The following is a 23,679-nucleotide window of genomic DNA, read 5'->3' as shown; positions in this document are numbered from 1 at the left end:
GGCTGATACAGTTAAGCTGTTGGTTTTTGCATATTTGTCGAGAGGGCTGTAAGAGAATTGAAAAATGGCAGTCTTTGTCTTTTATCAGTTAAGTTTGTTACAATTCAGACACATCCCCTATATCCATGCTGCTGTGTTTACCTATATTTAAAATCCTCCCGATTACCAACTGGGCTAATGGTTAGAATTGACAGGGCCAGAGACCTGCTGCACTGCTATCCCCTGTGTCTGCATTCAGACCTGGGATTTGTGGAGGAGAGAAGCGCTCCTCATTTATAGTGTTTATATAAACACAATTATCTTCATAATGATACAACAAATTGTAGTTATGTGTATATTAAATTACAAATAACAAATATGACATTATTTTAACTGACATTAGTTGTTCATTATACAATGGCTTGCCTAATGACCTTGGCCTGCCTATTTAACCCAGTTACACCTTTAATTTGCACTTGCTGCTGAATAATACTGCCTTGAAAAATTTTTAGCAAACTATTATGTACTGTCATCTAGGCATGGGAGATAACCATTTTCAAGCTATACTGCGGTTTGAAAAAGTCAATGATTCATTTAAATGATTAAATGTGCAGTAGGTGATTGTCTTCAGAAACACGTTTTGTTCTGCTGGTTAAAAGTCTCTTCACATTCCAATAGCAATGATTAAAGTAAATGATCTAAACATGTTTATATGTATAGGTAATGTTATGAATAGATAAATTTATAAGTAAATTACAATTAATGTTACGTTTTAAACTTTAGTCACAGAAAGGGTAAAGCTTATAGATTTTGTTGTTACAAATGGGTCATATGCACAGAAGTGTTGTTTAGCCACTGAAATCTTCCGGTAAAAGATTGATGTAACTATTTTCAATTTCATAAGAGGCCTTTTAAAGAGATAATGTAGATTTTTATTTAGTTTAACAACAAAACATAAGTGAATATCGGTATTTCACCTAGCCTGCTTTACTGAGGTGAAGTTGGTTTTATTTTCACGTCACATTGGTTCATTTTTGAAGCACTCCCCAAATTGTTATTATGCTACTTTGAATATTCAGTCTGAAATAGCATGCAACCACTAAGCATACAGTAGTCACTTTAGGACAAAACGTGTGAGCATGAGACCAGTGATCCTTGCATACATGAAATATTGCACATTATGACAAGTTTTGCTTGCTACACGACTGAAAATGTGATAGATATATTACTATAAAGTTTTTCTAACTGGAGAATGGCATGATCTAGTGGGTCATGGTAATCTTTAATACGTGCTTTCCTGTGATTTTAGGAGGCATGGCTTTGGACAGCAGGGGAGTGACTGTATTTAAAAGATATTATGCTAACCAGTTAGCATTTAGGCAGATCACCTACTATACCTTTAAACCGGACATGTTTACTGTTCCAAAATAAAATATATTGTGTTCAAAGGAGAACAAACTTTTTTGTTTTTTAACCAGACATTTAAAAACAATATTTTTAGAGCCGTAATCAGAATACCATGAAACTGTGATATTTTTATCCATGTTATCATACCACTAGGATCATATTAGTTCCGACTTTATCAATCACATTCTTAAGTCACATTAAAAAAGTTTGTTACCTTTATTATCATGTACATAACATACATACAAATTAACCTTATTACATTGTTCTTACATAGTTATATTACACTGACAATACTTTAAACATTTCTGAACGCTTGCATTTGGCTTCTACTTAACGTCACTTTTAGGCTAGTTTTTCCACAAAGCCCACCAGCCATAAAGTCACATAAGCATGTATTGAGTTACCATTTCTGATTCTTGTAAAATTGCACTTGAGGAACTCCAGTGTTTATCCACCCTAGCTTACAATACTAGACTAGTCATTAAGCAAGAGCCAGGCGCCCTGCTGAGATCTCACTATAAATGGAGACGTGGGGCTCGACAGACAGCGTGGCCTTGGCAGGAGCAAAGATTCAGTGTGTAGGAGGCTGTTACTGCTCAAGGGCCGAGTAATTAATCAATGGCTGAGCAGGTGTTAAGAAACACAGACACAGGAAGCTACAGCTATATATTTATTTATAATACTCGGTGTTGGGATTTCTTTTGCCTGCCAAACTACTAAGGCATGGTTTTGTAAATCTGAAATGGTTTTTAGCACTTTGTCCACTTTCATCCACTTCAATAGGTGGTTAAAAACTAATTTGATTGGACTGCTTTTGTAGTGTAAACGTTCATTGTTGAAAATGTTCAAACTGCCACAGCTAAAGGTCAGCTCTTTACCCATAGGTCTAGTTTTTAAACACTATGAGGAGAGTTCTTCAAGCACACAAGCCAGAAGGGATTTAAATAGAGATATGGAATAATACGTTTGGTTTAAAGTTGGACATGGTATAATGTGGATTTTTTTTTTATTATCATATAGGCATGGGACGGTAACCCTGTTCAAGGTATACCGCGGTTTGAAAAAGTCAAGGTTTTAAAACCATCAAAATTTTCTGCTATACTGTTTTCAAGGTATGATTAAGATTTTTTATTAAAATTTATTTATTTTTTTTTTAGGAGAGCAGTATCTCCAGCAGAAAAGATCTCCATTGTTGCTGTTTTAAATTAAAAAAAATATTTTTAACAAAATAAGACACCAGAAGAGAATAATTAATTTGAATTATTTAGCCTGACATGTCTACTGCTCCAAAAAATATTATAAATGTTTCTAAAATTTAAATATATTGTGACATTTAAAAAGAATATATTTTAGAGCAGAAATCACAATACCTTGATACCTTAAAACTTTGATATTTATCCAAGGTTATCATACCGTCAGAATCTTAGACCAGCCCAAGCCTAGAGCCAAATTGATGATTTTAAAAATTACACCGCAACACCACACAAAGTATTTATTTGGGAAATCACCACAATGCATTACTTTAAAAAGACTGTCAATATGTAATCTGAACATTGCATTAAGCTCAACAAGGCCAGTCATTTGCTAAAAAATATACAAATTATGAAAAAAACATACAAAAAAGTTCAAATTATAGACGTGAACCTCCACTGATTTCACAGCTTGGTTCAGTAATGATTGGGTTCAATAGATTAGAATAGACATAGATTTGGTTGAATATGATATATCAGTGCATCAATGATGCTTTCCATACACAACTGTATATTTGACTTCACAACTTAAGAATACAATTTAGTTTTTTTAATTCAAGCAGATTTGAACTATACCTTTAATTTGACCTGCTCAAATAAAACACTCTTTTAAATTGTATCAAACAAAACCCAAATACTTTCAAAAGACAACATGAGCGTTTATAGCAAACAAACAAATGTAAATTTGAATCCGACTTGCTATTTGAGTTGTCGAGAGAATTCTTAAACGCCTATGATTGGTCATTGTGGTCGTACGCTGAATGATAGACACCAAGGAGAAAATTGGCTCAGCAGACATGCTCATGTCTGGATCGACAAATATAACTGTAACAGCGAGAGATGTTACCTCACATTACCAGGTTAAAGGTCCACAGTGAGAAAGAATGAAGCAGATACAGCTTTCTTTCCACCCTAGAAATGAAACAGTGGCTTTTGCGGTTCTGCTGTAACTTCAGTGTCAATGAAACTCACAAGCATCCCTCCCTCATCATAGTAAGCAACAGCGACATACGTAGTGCATATGAGATAAATTACATCAGTACGTAATAACCAAGCGGCAACCTCCCGCTCTACCTAGTGAAGCAAATACGGAAGTAACTGAAACTGCAATTCATCAAAGTTCCGCTAGTCCTGGCTCCATAATAGAGCAAATTTCTATTGAGCCCACTTTTAAAACAGCCAAGTTTACAGCAGAAATAAAGGTGTTTATTCAAGCCTGGTACAAAGAACAATTGTGGTCATATAGCTAATATTACCCTTCATGACAACTGTGAGGGGGTGAATTTTTGTATAATTCATCTGTTTCGTTTATAATAAGTTATTAACTGTGAGCATAATTAAGGGCGTAGTCACTTGAGTGACAGCTAGGTCTTGCTGGTCGCCGTCACTACACCTCAGCTGATTCCAGCTGATTAGCTGCTGAACTCAGCATATATTGTATTTTTGTTTTGTTTTATGTGGTTTTACACATTTGGTTGCTGTTTAGAATTATTTCTTACAATTATCAGATAATATGTCATGCTTTGTGTACTTAATTGTGCTCACAAACCATTTAAGTTGCCTCCAGTCCCAGGTAAGCGAAATATATACTTGTATACCATATCTATAAATGAAATTGTTTTATTTAAGATCATTTATCATTCTTATTTTTCTTTAGAACTTGAATGCACCCCAGAATCTGACAGATTGATAAGCTGTAGACTACAGAACAGTCATCTGAAGCGTTGTCATACAGTGTTATGCCTAGATTTCATAAATAGTCTTATATTTACTAACACAGACTATATTTGAAGTGTTTGGAAGTAATTTGTGCTTTTCTCCTGTAGAAAAACATCATAAGTACAGTGCTTAGTGGCTCAATGTATTACAACGTTTTTAAAAGTCTAAACACTTTATTCATATAGTGTACAACCAAGCACATGTGGTCAGAAGATAAACGAGTCTCACGGTAATGAAGTATTAAGCGTTTCTACCAAAGAAAAGCCTGTCCGCCTCTTTGCCCTTGTTTGGTATCCTCCGGTCGGTGTGGTGACGCATAAACAAAATGGTGACGTTGGCCACGCCTATTGTTGCTTCTTCTGCCTTTTTCAGAAAACTATACGTGACGTCACGGATACTACGTCCATATCTTATACAGTCTATAGTAACAAGCAGTTATGATATACTGTATAACTGCACCGATACAGAATCGTTCATGTCTACAACGCAGTGCATCAAAAAAACTATTCATTTTGACACCTAGTAAGAAAAGTCACTTATTATTGTAAATAACATTTTTGATTGTAATAATTCATAAAGTGTAGTTATACTTGTGACAACACAGCTTTTTTTGCAAGATATTTGCAAGATTTTATTCAGCTGAAACAAGCCATTTTCTCTACAAACAAGTGCAATAGTGTCACAATCATATCGTTATCTAATCAAGTATTGTGATTGAAAATGTACAAATTTCAAAAGAGGATACTTATCATTTCCATCCCTGACTACAGAGAATATACAGGACCTTTAATAAACAAAATTTAATTTTTGCCATAATAATATTGACATAAATAACTATTTTTAAAAAACACTTGAATATAGTTTAACTACTAAACTGGTATTTAACCTACAGGTTAACCATGACAGTAAATAATCCATTGAGTAAATGGTCTAAATAGTAAATAGTCCCTTCAACATGTTAGTATTTTTCATTTACTGCGAAGATTCTTGTCAAACTGACTCACCTCTGAATTTCTTCGGTGGGTTTGTAAGATCCCCAGTCTCAGGTTGCACTACACATCTATCATCCACCAACCTAAGGGGCAAAACAGAACAAATAGTTTGTATTTATACACTGAAAGATTTAGTACAGAGTCAAATTTAGTTAGAAAAGCATTATGAAAAGTTAAACAGAAAGCATTTTTCATTCCACAGATACTTTTTTGATTTACAGGACTTTGTTCAAACAAGCTGCAATCATCATTTTTTCTGAAAACATGCGATTTGAGCCATGACTTTTCACAAGATAAGTGGTTGGTGTATGCAAAAAAAAAAAAACTAAACCAGTAAGACAAGATCAGTCAGAAGACTTTAATTTTTAAAGGTTTAATTTTGTTTAATTTATTAATTTAGTTTTCTGTTCACATCAGACACTTCATTTTAATTGAGATATATTTGAACACAGAATGCATTTGTATTGAGAAAAAAATTCTTATCACTTATGTCCCTTGAAGCACTTTGTTTAGCATGGCATGTCATGGCAAGACTTTATGCAAGACTTTAATCCCTATCAGATACAGAACTGGTCAGATTATAATCACTTGTAAAATTATAGTGCACACAATCAGTCCACAAAATCAGGTTGGCATTTGGAGTAGTGGTTTCCAACCAATGGTGAATTAAAAACAAAATATTAGTCTGGCATTATTTACTGATGTCCAGCTGTAAACATTGACTGGTCTAAAAGAGATCTGAAACACAAATATTTTAATACTTATTACTGCAAATATTATGCATAAAAATTGAAGAACAAACTTGACAAGATTGAAAAAAAAACTTACTGAAAAAACAGACCAAGAAAACAGAATTTGAAAGAGAAAATAGTCCTCTTCTAATGATATAAAAGCCTCAATTTAAGTTTTAATATAAAGAAAGCCAATCGAGAAAAGTTAGCACATTCAGTGGACTATAGCAAAACAAACAGATAAAGAAGTCAATTGAAAGTACTTGCATAATCCTAAATCAACAAACTATTCAACTCAGAGTGGGCAAATATGCTTTGCATTCACACAGTCATCGCAAACTCATACAGTCTGGTTTAATTAAACACAGCCCGCCATCACTGCACCGTAAAAAGCCATGAGTTACTTTACTTTAAAAGTGAGAAAAAGCAACAAGTTGAACCTACTTTAAAAAAGTGACTAAACAGTTATAAATCAGAACTGTTAAACAGACTTAACTTTCAGAATTAAGCATATACACTCACCAGCCACTTTATTAGGTACACTTTACCGGTTTGAACCCTCTTTTACTTTCAGAACCGCTTTAATCCTTCATGGCATAGATTCAACTAGGTACTGGAAATATTCCTCAGAGAATTTGGTCCATATTGACATGAACGATGCATGATGTGAATCTCCCATTCCACCACATCCCAAAGGTGCTCTATTGGATTGAATTCTGATGACTGCTGAGTACAGTGAACTTATTTTCATGGTCAAGAAAACCAGTCTGATGATTCGTGCTTTATGACATGGTGCATTATCCTGCTGGAAGTAGACATCCGAAGAAGATTACACTTTGGTCATAATAATGGACATGGTCAGCAACAATACTCGGGTAGGCTGTGGCATTGACACAATACCCAATTGGAACTAAAGTGCCCAAAGTGTGCCAAGAAAATATTACCCAAACCATTACACCAACAGCAGCTTAAACCGTTAATACAAGATAGGATGGATCTGTGCTTTCATGCTGTTGATGGCAAATTTTGACCCTACCATCCGAATGTCTTGAGACTCATAAGACCACACAACACTTTTTCAATCTTTTTGTCCAATTTTGGTGAGCTTGTGCAAATTTTAGCCTTAGTTTCCTGATCTTAGCTGTCAGGAATGGCACTTGATGTGGTAGGAGCGGCACTTCTGCTGCTGTAGCCCATCCGCCTCAAGGTTGGATGTATTGTGCGTTCAGAGATGCTCTTCTGCATACCTCGGTTGTAACGAGTGGTTATTTGAGTTACTGTTGGCTTTCTTTCAGCTCCAACCAGTCTGACCATTCTCCTCTGACCTCTGGCATCAACAAGGCATTTGCGCCTACAAAACTGCCGCTTATTGGATATTTTCTCTTTCTCGGACCATTTTCTGTAAACCCTAGAGATAGTTGTGCGTGAAAATCCCAGTAGATCAGCAGTTTCTAAAATACTCAGACCAGCCCATCTGGTACCAACAATTATGCCATGTCAAAAGTCACTTAAATCAACTTTCTTCCGCATTCTGATGCTCGGTTTGAACTGCAGCAGATTGTCTTGAACATGTCTACATGACGAAATGCATTGAGTTGCTGCCATGTGATTGGCTGATTAGAAATTTGTGTTAACGAGCAGTTGGACAGGTGTACCTAATAAAGTGGCTGGTGAGTGTAGTTCATTTACTTAAATTTCAAGCAACAGGATTACATCCTTTTAAAGTAAAGCTAACTAATTGCTTTAAAATAAATGGTTTTACTTTATGTAATTGCAGTGTCTTTTTGTATTGTCCACAGGCTTTAAAAATGTTTTGAGATATTACAAATCTCAAAAAGTTACAAAAATAAAGCTTATGTAAAGAGCCAATAAAATGACATCTAATATATATATATATATATATATATATATATATATATATATAATGACTTTTGCATGCGCATGCAAATCGCATCAATAAAATTGCATGAGAACATACAGTAGTATCACACAAACATAACAAGCATATAGTAATGTATGATTATGCCGTTCACATGCAATACCATGTCATGCGCAAATAGCACATATGTCGTACTTGTGATACACATGTCATGCACAAGGGATATGTACAGTATATCTGTGTCATGCGCACACAATATGCATTCTATGTGCACAACATAGTATCCTGCACACGCAAAAGTGTTCATCATATTTTTTTGCAAGTCACTTTCAGGGCTCCGCTCCATACTAATGTCTGTAAGAACATGTTTTCTTTTGTTTTTTTAAGTACAATCAACATCCAATCAAATTTTTGAGTTTCAATTGAACTAAAGTGTCTCTCCCTAAACAAAAACAGGCTTTTAATGAAAGCTTGGAGTAACTTTAGATAAAAGAGGAAGTTGCAATTGTCTTTGTAGGCCTGATAAACATACTAAAACTTTAAACTAAAATAGGTTGTTGCTTATCAAGAGCAGCTCATGGTTTTCTTAACGATTGCACTCTGCTCATTTTGGCTATCTTGTGAGCACAGTTGTCTGTAAATAAATACTTCAGCAATAAAATGCAGAAGTTCACACCACCGCGTTAAACTGAGCGGAGGAACGTGGGTGTGTGCTGACTCCTAAAGGTCACTTATTTTGACTATGAAATGAGATCACTTTTAAACTTTTTTTAGTAAAATGGATTCATGAATAATGCTAAATGCTTTACTGATGGGTGTCAAGCCACTCTCCAATTTGCAACATCAAGTTAATGTTCCTTCACAGAGACACAAAAAAGAATGGTGTAAAGTTAAAGTAAGAGCCAAAGTATTCATTCATTCATTTTCCTTCGGCTTGGTCCCTTTATTCATCAGGGGTCGCCACAGCAGAATGAACCTCTAACTCATCCAGCATTTTTTTTACACAGCAGATACTCTTCCAGCCGTAACCCAGTTCTGGTTAACACCCATACACCCTCACATTTACACACATACACTACGGCCAATTTAGTTTATTCAACTCCCCTATAGCGCATGTCTTTGAACTGTGGGGGAAACCAGAGCACCCGGATGAATCGCACGCGAACACAGGGTGTAAAACATACCCGTCAACCCTCCTTTTTTTCGCATATTTTACAGTTCTATCCTGCTATCATCCCGTAAAGGTATTTGCCTGTATTTTAATATTTCTCTATAAAGGGTGGCAATAAACGTTAAAGAGCTTATCCTCCCTATACACAAACCATATTGCCAAACCACCAGGGGACGCCAATTGTTCTTAAATGTAATCTGTTCTGTGCTTTCATTTTATTTAGGCATAAAAACACTTTAAAATAAACATAAAAATGACGAGATTCATTTTTCTTTTCATTACAGGCGCTATTGCCCCTATGCTATCCTCAAAACAGTCAGTTCATGTAGGGGTGCGTGACTTATCAGACGTGCTCCATAGTGATAAATAGACGCTGTTTCCCAAATTGATTTTGTACACACGATTTGAAGTGGAGAGAACACTCTGGGTTTTGGGTGCGTGTTTGAACAGACATTATAATAATAATAATAATAATAATAATAATAATAATAATAATAATAATAATAATAATAATAATAATAATGTCTAAACATGTTGATCTTGGTGGGTTTTCTTCTAATCCGAGTTGGAATCTTTCTTTCTAATCTAAATAGTGAGATTTATGATCCTTTACAAACCTAGCAAAAGCTAAAGAAATTTTAAGAAATAAATAAATACACTGTTTTTGTTCAGGTCTCTTTAAATGCAAATTACCTGCTCTACCCAAGTCCATAAATTGTGGAAAAAGCTATTCTATTTACTGTAACAATAGCATAATTACACAGAAGTCTAAAGTCAAATTCAATATCTTTTTAAACATTTAAAAAAATAATTATAGTGATTATTTTCAGTACTCTGAAACATGAGAAAGGAAAAAGAATAAATAGCACTGAACGTTGCAGTATGAACAGTAAGTGCTGCTTCCTGTAATCTATTTCAGTCAACTTCAGTGCTGATCATCAACGGTTAAAAATAATCTGAGTCACAAATCCTGATTTGAAGTTTTTAAAAACCTAAGTAGCGATAAATAAAATAAAAATAATTAAATAAAAAATGTATAAAAATAATAAATTTTATTAAATTAAATAATATAGTTTAAAAAAATGGTTGGGTTACACAAAATTCCTACATGTCTAAACAAAAATTTTAAAAAGATTTTAGAAATTTAAGTGGATTGAACATAAAACAATTAAGTGGTCCCAAAAACACTTGTGAAATGTGTCGTTTAAACTAATATTAAATAAGTTTAAACAAGCAGCAAGTTTATTGTTGAGTGTATAAATAAATTCCCTGTAAAAGTATGAAGTTAAATTATCTTGAATGAAGACAAAAATCTGAGTTTCAGGACTGATTTTGACAATTGTTTACTGCTTTATTAAATTCTATCCTCATTGATCACAAACTTACCAAATTCGTAGAGACAGGATATTCAACATGAACTGGAGCCACGTCTTTTTAGTTAAGTTTTGAATAGCTCTTGGGTAAAAAGAAAAGTTCCTTACAAACATAATTTTGTTGCTTGTTAGCAGACCACTGTAGTCCACACATGTGAGTCTACACACGATCTTTGCTCTTTTCATGGGGAAATAGAAACAAAACCTTCATTGTGGCACGTTTATAAACACAACACACACGACCCATGTCTCTGAATAATTCTTTTACTACTTTTTTGAGTTGGCAACACAACAACATGGCATCTCTCTGCCATCTGAACACTGTAACAGGTAAACAGAGTCTTCCAAGCTTTATCATGCATATTAATGAAGTTGCATCTCCTTCACAATGGAGTGAGCTGATTGGTTTAAACCAAGTCTTTCTCGTGAATTAATGAACAGATGTAGAGAATGACATGACTTTGTATCGGCTGGTAAAGACAGCCAATCTCCACGCTGGATTTTACACATCGATCTCATCGCAGTGACGTTGCTTCAAAATGTATTTTTAAACTGTAAAAATGAATTTGCTCTAAACAACACAAAAACAACCCATTTTAACTTGTTAGTGAAACATATGTGTCCCAACTAATTGTGTTTTTAGTAGTGTGGGACATATACATGTCTGTCAACACCTCAAAAAATGTGTTTTGATGTTTCGTGACCCTTTAATAACACTGGCAAAACCAGCACCAGAACAGTCACTCCACTGAATGATGACTAAGCCAAGTAAGTGCTTTAAATTGATTTTTTCATAGTGATAAATTGTTTTATTGCTTTAATTGGCAATGTCAGCACACTTCCTCATCTTCCTGTGTTATCTGTACAGGCGTATTAAACAAAGACATTAAGTGCATTAATAGGATGCATTTAGCAGGGAGAGTTGAAATCAGGAAAGGTGCCAACAGTGCTCATAAATGAGTAACAGAGCGTTTCATGTTTCTTTCAACTCTTTTGACAGCCAGCAATCTTTAAAAGACACAAAGTGCACAAAGTTAAACATGAACCAAACCCAAGCCTAGTCATTATATGGTCCAGACATGCTAATTACAGCAGATGACAGGGGTTTGATGACATGGGTAAGATTTTTGGCCAAGCTTATTATTCATTCCTGGTTTAGTCTACAAGTGCAGCATAATCCTTCGCCTTACATTAGATTCCATTTGCATTTTATATCTGCTTTTACCACCATGACCTAAATCAGAATACAGAACAATCCACCCACTTTATTGTCCTTTTAACCAAACCATTCTCAAATTATGGTCATAAATGTTTATTACGTAAAACTTCAGGCTTCTTATCAGTTCTTCCTCTACAAGGTTTCACAACACAAGAGCTCAATACCTAAACAAAGGCAAGTCCGCTCTAATTAAACTCCATTCAGCTTCTATTATATCTCCACAAACCCATGACAGCCTGGGAAAAAATCCAAGACCGCCTTGTTTAGTATCAGAAGAAAGGCTCTGTCTATGTTCAGCAGTACAAGAGTTTTTTACGGAATACTGAAAACTGCCTACTTTCACTAAGTTTGCAAAATTGTAAGAACAATAGGCAATGTGTAGAAATAAAAAGTACTTTTCATTGCTTTTTAGAACCATTTTGTAGCTTTGTAGTCATACTATGGACAATTTTTTTATGGTCCTGATATCGACTAAAATTTGTGCATTTAGCACGAGTCTTTTCATTGTTTCACAATTCACATACGTTGCTCAGTGACATGGACATCTCCAAATGATGTTGAATGAGTCACATACTGTGTTTATATGGTATAATTTACCTAAAAATGTCATTTTTGTCTTCATATAATGAAATTTTCGCGGCCGGGAAATCACACTTGACATGAGCTGTTGACCGTTAGCTGTTATCACAGAGAGGGTGCGCACGCAATACTTAATGATAGACGCACGAGCGTCTACTTTATTGAACAGAACCTGCATATGCTGTGAATAACAGGTACAGTTGTAAATAATATTCAGTTTGTGGCACAATGTGATCGTTTTGGAGCTGCGCACGAAGTATGAACAAGCACTTAGCAGTCAAAATGAAACCAAAAGTGTGCACTTCAAATGATGATGTCGCATTTTAGAGTTATGATTACTAGCATTTGATAAGCGTTTTCTTTCATAGCTAACAGTTATGCATGAAAATAAATGTTTACAGTGTCAGTATAACTACTCTAGCCTATATATTGCTAAATAGAATCTGACAATGACAAATGTGTGATTTTACCAGTAAATAAAATTGTACAATAATGCTGTCAATGACAGATTGCAAGCACATATCTCAAACATAATGATTAAAATGCATATGGGTAGGGTCGCAAATCAGACTAAAGCAGCTGTTTTCTTGAAAAAGACGTGATAGTGTAATTAGAAACTAAATGAAACTGAAAAAAAAGATATTTACTCAGGTGAGGATCTTTATTTTTATTTTTTTTTTATAGTTTTATATGTCTTAACAATAAAAATGAAAAAAAAAGATATCATCTTAGGTGAGGATCGAACACAGGTCTAAGGGCATGGTAACCCATCGTGCTGACCACTGGACCACAATGGCACTGCAATGCTGGTGTGGCCGGAATGATACATATGATTACCCTGCAGGATGCATGTTGCTCATAGGGCTGCGAGACAATAAATAAGAAAAGTGGAGCTGCGGCAAAATAATGGATAAAAAGAGTGAGGATATGGTCAAATAAATAAATAAATTTTAAAAAGTGTGACTGCTGCTTTCTCCGTTCGCCATGCTGGAGAGGAACAGTCTGCGCAAAAGAAGCGCAGAGTTGGTTTCACTGAATACAGCTCTCATCTTATTGGCTGAAAGGTACGAGTAGTCCTAACTCTGGCAGGAAAGTCTCAAAAATACACACACACGTATCCAGGGGGAGTCGTACGTGAAAGAGGATTTGCACATTCTCATTCAGGATGAACTCAAGTTTTAAACGTTCAAAACTTTTTGTACACTCTTTTACATTTGCAAATGGTGTTTTGCATTTGTGAAACGTATTTTATGAAAATGTATTTTTATTTTGTGCACGTGAAATTTTTTTGTGAATATAAATAAATATTTATAATGTGCTCAGGCGATTCAATGTATCAATCCACTTGTTTCTTCTTCAATTTCACTATACAAAAGTGTATGTGACAAATAAAGGCCTGATTTGAGTTGAGTTGATTTGATACTGCTTAGAATATACTACAGAAACAGTAAAAGTAGTGTACAGTATTAAAGAGATAGTTCACCCAAAAATGTATATTTTTTGTGCTTTTGAACACAAAAAAGGTATACTGATGAATGTTGGAAATCAGTAACCACTGACTTCCATAGTATTCATTAATTTATGTCAATGGTTACTGGTTTCCAAAATGCATCAATATCAATCTTATACCAATCTACTTTTGTGTTCAACAGAATATTCAGTGATTTATTTATTTCAGTTCAGCTTACTCTTTTATTCATCAGGGGTCGCCACAGTGGAAGGAACCGCCAACTTATACAGCATATGTTTTACACAGCGGATGCCCTTTCAGCTGCAACCTAGTACTAGTACACTCTCACATTTCACACACATACTCTATGGCCTATTTAGTTTATTTAATTCACTTATACGGCATGTTTTTGTCTTTCAGAAACCGGAGCACCCAGGGAGAAACCCACGCCAACACGCAAAAACATGAACACAGAAATGCAAAGCCGGAACTTGAACTTCAACAGAATATAAACATACTGTAATTATTTGGGTGAACCATCCCTTTACTGTACTACTTTTACTGTTTCTTTGGTATATTCCATTATTGGCGTTAATAGTTACTCGTTTCAACATTCTTCAAAGTATCTTCTTTTGTGTTTAACAGAACAAAATATTCAAAATGTTTGGAACAAATCAAAAGATCACAGATTTTTGGTTAAATATCCATTAGCCACACACTTCTATGTTTCTGTCTTCAATTATAGAAACTGGACAAACATGTTCCAATTGTAACAAAAGACTGAACAAAAACTGGAGCGTCAACAATGCACTAAAACCCTAGGACACGCAGTCTGACAGCTCCCTTTGACGTCATTTCACACTTTGCAATACTCGGTGTAAACTAGCCTGCAGAATGTATACTCCCTTACAAAACCTCTGAAGTTGTTTCTATAGTTACAAATGTAATTTAACAAATATTGAACCTAGAAAACCACAAAACTTCCTTGCCATGATTTGTTATAATGAGAGAAGTTGCCATTGTAGTGTATCTATGCAATCTTCCTGATGCAATGCAGAAAATCTAGTTAATGCTAAAAGGCTTAAGCAAAGATCAGTGGTGTATATTGTGACCGCAGCACTTTGAATGCCAGAAAGCAGATGGTGAACTGAAGTGTCATTTGTTCTACACCTTAATTGCTAGATGAGTCATCACACAACAACGTAAAAGTGATTCAACGCAACCAGAAATTGAGCTGGGCGTGTGGTTATTCTACATAATATTTCTTAAGACTCAAGCGGATGTGTTCCTACATGAACTCATGAAAAAATGTGAAGCGTTTCAGAAACCGTTAAATGACATCTCATTTGGCTTTAATAAGTTTTATAATAAGCTTTAACAAGGTGCACTCAGTATGTTTTCAAGTGGTTATCGACCACCTTTTTGTTCATCCATTCATTTTGCACACATTTTGATCTATATCATCACTCTGAATTATGGTGTTCCCTGATAACTGTATGTATGTATAATGTACATTTTTAGTATACAGTACGTTGTTGTCATATTTTTCTATACTTGTCAGGAGCACTATAGGGCTCTATAAAGAGTAATTTTAACAAACAGTTACTCAGTATATATGACATGGCAGGTCACGTCATATCAAAAAGAGTAGCACACTCATAGGTGGTGACTTGCTATTTAATATAAAACTTAAAATTGACACATTGGGAGTTTTTTTTTTTTTACTTAATTTGCATAAAAGCAATTCGATTTCACTTTAATGTGGTGTTACTTTTTACAAGGTAATAAGCCTTTTAAGTTAGTAAAAAAAAATACTAAGTCTTTATATCCATTGTAGTGTCTTTTAACAGGTCATATACACTCACCGGCCACTTTATTAGGTACACTTTACTAGTGTTGGGTTGGACCAGCCCAGTTGCTGCAGATTTGTCAGCTGCACATCCATGATGCAAAACTCCCGTTCTACCACATCCCAAAAGTGCTCTATTGGATTGAGATCTAGTGACTGTGGAGGCCATTTGAGTACAGTAAACTCATTGTCATGTTCAAGAAACCAGTCTGAGATGATTCGCGCTTTATGACAATAGCAATTAGATTGGTCTCTAAATGCTCATTTTATTTTCATGTGTAGAAACTTTTCATTAGAAAAAAAAAAACTAAGCAAACATATTACTGATGCTATATAATTTGAAGTTTCTCATACAATTCTTAAAAAAAATGTTGACTAAAACATATTTGGAGTTCTTCGAATTCAAGCAATTAACATAAAGGAAATTATACTTTACTTAAATGTGACATGGTGGTTCATTCCACTGTGGTTGAATCCTGATAAATGAGGCACTAAACGAAAGATAGTGAGCGAGAGAGTGTAATTGAGGGCATTATTTTTTCATGCACCTTGTAAAACAGTGCATTTCTGTTAGCAAAAAATTACTAAGCAACTGTTATTAGAAGACTTTTAACCGATTTTCAGAAAAGGTAGGTCACATGATATCAAAATGGCAGCACTCATGAGGTGGTTGGCCCACTAAATAGAATAAAGCACATTTTTATAAAAATAAAAAAAATGATTTACATATTATTTTTGTTTTGAATTTGCATATGTAGTACTTTTCATTAGCAAAAAATAAAATACTTCCTTGCCAATTGACACAAAATGTTGACAAAAAAAATGCTTGGATTTTTCAAGTCAGGTGAATTGCGTAACTTGTGTAGTTTGCGAAACTAGTGTAGTTTGATACTGTTAAGTTAATGTGTTTTAAACCCTTTTTATTTAGCCAACACCATATTCGCCATATTACATTAGTTGCATCACTGTTAGTGCATAAGGTAACGGCAAACTTTGCATTCCTGTTCAGTGATTTGCATGACTTTTGAAGCAACGCTGTCACACTGAACTCCTGGCCTGCAGTATGTACTCAAATCACTTCCTACTTCCACTCAGCAAACTACATCTGACACGAGGGGGATTAAACACCTTTCACACTCTAATGCATCTTCAGTTTGCCTTACTCACTCATTTTAGGCACCTTGCCTTGCAATAAAAATCACACCAGTTTATCTGAGGGAAATTTACAAATGCCATGTTTACAAATCTTTAAGAGCAATGCACTAAACACTGGAAGGTACAGTAACTCACCCTAAAGTGCTGATAAATCCATTGACAGTTCCCTCCGCATACAGAGACACGATATCCCCAATGTGAAGGAAACTAGACCTGTGTTCCGACATTTCTGCAGGTTTTTGAGTAGTTTATCTGATATTTGAGCACTGTGACCCAGCGCAATGTGTTCAGGCGATTCAGTGTATCAATCCACTTGTTTATTCGCCCTGACAGTAACGCATTTTAATCCAGGCGTCCAGAGAAGAGACGCGCCGCGTTAGTGACTTTTGAGTTGTGAATCCTCTAACTGAAGCGTTTCTTCATGTTTTCAACTTCTTCCTGTGAGACAAACGAGGCTTTTTCTCACCAATATGCCACTCGAGTGGGAGGAGACTCGCTCTCTGTCCCGTGAAATCAAGGAAGTGATGCTGTCTAGTCTTTATGCTGTGGTATGCAACTCAGAAATTGAGAATGCAACTTTGCTCATTTGTGCAGTCTTGCGTGCACAGACGCGCGCAGGTTTTCGGTGTGTTTTTTTTATTTTGTGAATGACTTCAGTTATGCAGAGTTTTTATTCACACAAAAAAACATTACAATGAGTTCACAAAAATATTAACACCGCTAAAAGTGACTATTTTCGTGAGATTCAATGTATAAAGTGCTTGTAGACCAAATGTATTCTGCGATAAATTAAAAGGACATTTCACCCAAAATGAAGTGAAATGAAAATGAAGACACTGATTACATAATATGAAAATTTGTTGTTAATTGCTAATTGTTTTAGTTTACTTAAACTAAGTATAACCCAATGAGATTATTTATTTATACACTGTAAAACCCAACAGTCAACTTTTAAACTGTGAGTTCATTAAATATCTCATTACTTCAACTTGGAGTAAGTTCACAGTACTTATATACAATAGATTAGTTTGTTTAACTCAAATATCCGTTTCCTCAAATGGTTTGAGTTGATCTAACTTGTTGTGTTTTACAGTACTCAGTTGGTTAGAGTTCACTTCATTTGTTGGGTTTTACTGTGCTCAAATTGTTTTGTTTACTTAAATAGATTAAGTTCACAGTACTCAATGGGATTAGTTTTTAAACTTTAATGGTTTGTTGCAATTGGTTTCCTCAAATGGTTTAAGTTACCTTAAGTTTTTGGGCTTTACAGTGTACTAAAACAAATTTTTGAAACTTTGTTTGCTGGCAACTCCAGTAAAATATTTATTTTGTTGCCTTTTTTTTTCATTTGAGAACCTCAATTTTTTACTTTTGCTTGATATGTTAGTTTGACACCTTCGTATAGAGAATGGGTTGAACAGTGGGTGTACTCTTTTACGCTTACCAATGTGTATATAAATGTGGACTATTATATGTTTGTGATTATATTATATTCATTTATTCATTCATTTTCTTTTCGACTTAGACCTTTTATTAATCAGGGGTCGCCACAGCAGAATGAACCACCAACTTATCCAGCATGTTTTACGTAGCGGATGCCTTTCCAGCTACAACCCATCACTGGGAAAATTATATTATATATGTATATATTATGCTGTACAAACAAACAAAAGGTTCATTTATTCATTCATGCAACCCATCACTGGGAAACATCCATACACAGTCATACACTACAGACAATTTAGCCTATCCAATTCACCTATATCACATGTTTTTGGACTTGTGGAGGTAACCAGAGCACCTGGAGGAAACCCACGCCAACACGGGGAGAACATGCAAACGTCACACAGAAATGCCAACTGACCTAGCCGGGGCTCGACCCAGTGACCTTCTTGCTGTGAGGCGATTGTGCTACCCACTGCACCACAATGGGTTTATATGTAAATAGAAATATATTATGCAAAACTAGTTGATAGCTTTACTAGTGTTGCTGTAGATTTCCTCTGTGTGCTCCTGATATTGTTAACTCATTTAACTAATTTACTTTTCGGTTTAGTCCTTTTATTAATCAGGGGTCGCCACAGTGGAAGGAACCACCAACTTATCCAGCATATGTTTTTTTTTTACGCAGCGGATGCCCTTCCAGCCGCAACCCAACACTGAGAAACACCCATACACTCTTAAATTCACACACACTACGGCCAGTTTAGCTTACCCGGGGGAAACCCACACGAACATGTGGAGAACATGGAAACTCCACACAGAAATGCCAACTGACCCAGCTGGGGCTAGAGCTAGTGACCTTCTTTCTGTCAGGCAATTGTGCTACTCACTGCGCCACCATGCTGCTGGTATTGTTAACTGTTAGTTGTTCTTGTCCTGGTATTGACTGGCAGTGTTGGGCAAAGCTACATTTGAAAGTAATGCATTACAGTATTGTTTTACTCCTGAAAAAAGTAACTAGTTGCGTTACGTATTTACTTTTTATGGAAAGTACTGCGTTATGTTACTTTTGAGATACTTTTTAGTTACTTTTTCATACCTGCCTAAGGCTTGATCTCTTTCAGAACTTGCAGGGTATTTTTCTTTTTTAAAATAGAGGAGCTCTGCATTTAACAACACACTGTATAACCTACACATTCATTTACCTTTCAAAAACAAAAAAATAGAATAATGTTATCGGCGTGACGTGGTGGCGCAATGGGTAGCGATCTTGCCTCACAGCAAGTAGGTCGCTGGTTCGAGCCTCGGTTAGGTCAGTTGGCATTTCTGTATGAAGTTTGCATGTTCTTCCCGTGTTCGTGTGGGTTTCCTCCGGTGCTCCGGTATCCCCCACAAGCCCAAAGACATGTGTTACAGGTGAATTGGGTAGGATAAATTGTCCGTAGTGTATGTGTTAGAATGAAAAATGTATGGGTATTTCCCAGTGATGGGTTGCAGCTGGAAGGGCATCCGCTGTGTAAAACATATGCTGGATAAGTTGGCGGTTAATTCTGCTGTGGCGACCTCTGATTAATAAGAGACTAAGCCAAAAAGAAAATGAATGAATGATTGAATAAGAATAATGTACATTTTTTAGAACATCCTGATAGACATGCCATATATACAGATTAATAAAAAAAAGTTAAAAGTTTCGATCAGTGTTTGCTAATTTCTCATTGAGTGTGATTCAACGTGGTTATTTTAATTTTAATTCAGCAAACTAATTTTTAAAAATGTGTTCATCTAAAAAAGTAACTTGAGTTAAGCATTATTTTACTTGTTACTTAGAAATATAATATTATTACATAACTTGCGTTACTTGTAATGTGTTACAACACTGCCAAGTGGGTTTAAACCTTTGTGTACTTGATGTTTTAGACTCAGTACAAGGTATGTAGTAAAAAGCATCCACTCACATCCAATGTAGGAACAGAAAATACTATAAAAGCCAATGGCAGTTTCCCCCAATATTGTTCAATTTATTGTTCAACAGAAAAGATAAATTCCTAAAAGTGAAGAACCTCTTGAGTGTGAGTAAATAAAGAAAATCTTAGGTAAAAAATATAGCTTATTTAATAATACAAAATATATAGTAATATATTTATTTTTAATATATTTATAAGTTGTATTATTGTATTATAACCTAAATTACAGCTCTTATATTGATTATAAAATCTATAAAAATTGTTTAGTTTTTAAAATATTATCTCATGTTTTTATTCAATTTTATTTATTTGTATATTTTTACTTTTCGTTTTTCTCTAAACTTTTCCACATCTATCTATCTATCTATCTATCTATCTATCTATCTATCTATCTATCTATCTATCTATCTATCTATCTATCTATCTATCTATCTATCTATCTATCTATCTATCTATCTATCTATCTATCTATCTATCAGCTTTAATTTTCTCCCTGATTTGCTCATTCATTTATATATTAATTCATTGTACAAGCACAAAAAATGGCTAAATAATCATTGTAAACCATTCAGCTAGTGGTTTGGAAACCATATTAGCATATTATCAATATTAGATTTTATGTTATATATATTCAGTAAAGACTCAAATAGTCCAAACTTGGTTTATTTACTTGCATGTATTAAATACTTTAGATTGTTTTAAAAAAGAAATCACAGTAACCTAATTGAGTTACCACTCTACGAGGTGTACATCTAAAGGCCAGTCTTCCCATAGTGGGTTTTTAACAGATATGTTCGAAGTATTCATTTTTAAACTCATGTGTATACTAATGATAGAAATTACTGATTGTGATAGTGATTTTTGTTCCATTTAAAAATGGTAAATTAAATTATTTAGTGGTAAATTTGTTAAACTAAGGTAATTAATACATAATCTCTACTATTTTAATTAATGCATAATTTTACATTCGTTCATTCATTGATGTATGGCCTTTTTGTAATTCAGCATCATTATGACATAATATTTCTACCTTTTTGGGACATTTTCACAGCATTAGATTTATTTAAACTCGCCTGTACTGCCATCTAGTGTCATGATAAACGAAATGATAAAAAAGTCACATGGTCACATGGATTGTTTGATTTTTTTGCATGTCAAAGATTTTTTGGGGGGTTATAATTTTACAGCTCCATCCACCTAAAATGCACAGGCCTAATTTAAAATTAAAATATATTGCCAACATTTTTTTTTTTTAGAAATGTAAAAATGTAAATGTATGACACTTCTAGAAAATATATATAAATATAATTTGAACAATTAAATTATCCAAAATGCGTTGCAAGCCTATTCATACAACCCTGAATAAAACTTTTCCAGCAGCTTATTCGTAATTAGTCAATAATTTAATTAATTTTTACTTTAATAAATGAAGTTAGCCTACTAATAACACATATTTTTCAATAAATCTGACTTACAAGGACATGTACAACAGTTCTTTGTACAGCCAGCAATCCAATTTTATATCGGCCTATTACATGTTCTTACCAAGTAACTAACTATCTAAATAAGTGAACAACAACTTGGCTGATCTCCGCATCAACCCGATCACGTGGCCGAAAACTAAGATGCTTGACATTTGCTCAGAGTTTCCATGAGGTTTGTGTGAAAACGTCTACGACATTAGTGGTTACCTGTCATTTACCTTCCTTCTTGACGATCACCCTAAAAAGAAACACGAGGTCATCATCACGCAGTACGGTCAGGGTATATCTGGTACACAAACACACACACATAGCCTACATATCAACACAATACAGCTACGCTCCACCTCCAGTGACCTTAGGCAACAAGGCACGGAGAGAGAGTGAGTGAGAGAGAGAGAGAGAGAGAGAGAGAGAGAGAGAGCAAACCTCCTTCTCTCACTCACATAAACACACAAGACAAGTACCTGCTGAACCACACAGTCTGTTTTTGCACTCACTCCTCGTTCGCTTTATTAGACTCAAACAGGCAGATTTTGTGTAACATTTTGCTTAAAAGCATCCGGGGTGAAACATTGTAGCCTACTTTTATCCTCCAGCTCGTTTCCCTCCTCCAGCAGCAACAGCCGCCCGAATCGCAGAACACCGGGAACAACTGAGGTAAGTGAGATATACTTCAATAATGGAGAATGTTGTGTTATTTATGACTTATCCTAATAAAAACAGACAAATAAGTTATTTTGCTGCATGTTTTCTATAGCGTAGCATGCCTTTGACTTGTTTTTTTTATGAGGAAAAATGTGAAATTGTATCATATTTAATGTAAACCTACACTAGTTGCCCGCTATAGAGCAGGATCAGTTGCCTTTGTTTCTCACGCTGCTCTGTCACAGTTTCTTTATTCACTGCATTACAATTAAGCTTTCCACAATAATTCAGTGTATTCAAGGACATTTTGTCTCTGATAAAAACGGGTAATGTTTGATATAGTCGATCGATAACAGGACTGTGTATGTCCTGGGTGTGTGTCTTTGGGTTACTTTAGCATTTAGTTTTTAAGGATGGGTAATGAAAATATGATAGTAACCTGAGAACAGTTTTAAATTAAAAAATAATATTTATCGATATTGAATACTATAATGATTATTGTTGCTATTTAATTTATTATTATTATTATTATTATTATTATTATCATTAATTAATATTACCTTGAAGTTCTATTTTAAAACTTTACCCTTTATATTATATTTATTTTCTTGTCGGCTTAGTCCCTTTATTAATCTGGGGTCGCCACAGCGGAATGAACCGATGAATCCAGCAAGTTTTTACGCAGCGGATGCCCTTCCAGCCGCAACCCATCTCTGGGAAACATCCACCCTCACATTCACACACACACTCATACACTAAAGACAATTTAGCCTACCCAATTCACTTGCACCACATGTCTTTGGACGGTGGGGGAAACCGGAGCACCCGGAAGAAACCCACGCGAAGGCAGGGAGAACATGCAAACTCCTCACAGAAACACCAACTGAGCCGAGGTTCGAACCAGTGACCTACTTGCTGTGAGGCGACAGCACTACCTACTGCGCCACTGCCTCGCCTATATTATATTATATTATATTATATTATATTATATTATATTATATTATATTATATTATATTATATTATATTATATTATATTATAGTATTAAGTGGCTCAGTGGTTAGCACTGTCACCTCACAGCAAAAAGATTGCTGGTTCGAGTACCTCTGGGTCAGGTGGCATTTCTGTGTGGAGTTTTGCATGTTCTCCCTGTGTTCACATGAGTTTTCTTTGGGTGCTCCAGTTCCCCCCACAATCCGAAAACATGCGCTATAGGTGAATTGAATAAACTAAATTGGCTGTAGTGTATGTGTGTGAATGAGTGTGTATGGATGTTTCCCAGTACTGGGTTGCAATTGGAAGGGCATCCGCTGTATAAAACATATGCTGGATAAGTTGGCCGTTCATTTCCTGTGGTGAGCCAAAGGAACTAAGCCAAAGGAAAATGAATG

General features: G+C 35.0%; 2 protein-coding genes and 1 long non-coding RNA gene across 7 annotated transcripts in view; 2 read left to right on the top strand and 1 right to left on the bottom strand.

Moving 5' to 3' along the window:
• Positions 1 to 17,262, bottom strand: part of itpr2 (inositol 1,4,5-trisphosphate receptor, type 2) — a 164,623-nt gene extending 147,361 nt beyond the window's left edge. Inside the window, exons 1-2 of the mRNA XM_021467780.3 lie at positions 16,889 to 17,262; positions 5,360 to 5,430 (exon numbers count right to left, since the gene is read on the bottom strand). Of these exons, the coding sequence (XP_021323455.1) occupies positions 5,360 to 5,430; positions 16,889 to 16,980 (163 nt within the window). The 5' untranslated portion in view covers positions 16,981 to 17,262. The remainder of the gene's footprint in view (positions 1 to 5,359; positions 5,431 to 16,888) is intronic.
• Positions 1 to 19,888, top strand: part of LOC141378737 (uncharacterized) — a 35,896-nt gene extending 16,008 nt beyond the window's left edge. Inside the window, exons 2-4 of the long non-coding RNA XR_012394002.1 lie at positions 14,003 to 14,080; positions 14,170 to 18,330; positions 19,701 to 19,888. This is a non-coding gene — a long non-coding RNA (uncharacterized lncRNA). The remainder of the gene's footprint in view (positions 1 to 14,002; positions 14,081 to 14,169; positions 18,331 to 19,700) is intronic.
• Positions 19,889 to 22,091: 2,203 nt separating this feature from the next.
• The window catches only part of plekhg7 (pleckstrin homology domain containing, family G (with RhoGef domain) member 7), a 44,847-nt gene continuing 43,259 nt past the window's right edge, over positions 22,092 to 23,679 (top strand). For 4 of the 5 annotated variants that reach the window (XR_012393719.1, XM_073929240.1, XM_009293507.4 and 1 more), the window contains exon 1: positions 22,094 to 22,301. The gene's annotated coding sequence lies outside the window, so the exon portion shown is untranslated. Of the gene's footprint in view, positions 22,302 to 23,679 lie in introns of all 5 variants that reach the window. The other variant, NM_001328211.1, reaches the window with a different exon arrangement.

This window comes from Danio rerio, chromosome 18 (genome assembly GCF_049306965.1).
Source record: "Danio rerio strain Tuebingen ecotype United States chromosome 18, GRCz12tu, whole genome shotgun sequence".
NCBI lineage: Eukaryota > Metazoa > Chordata > Actinopteri > Cypriniformes > Danionidae > Danio > Danio rerio.
Note: the sequence above shows the minus strand (reverse complement) of the source record. Positions and strands in the feature narration are given on the sequence as shown.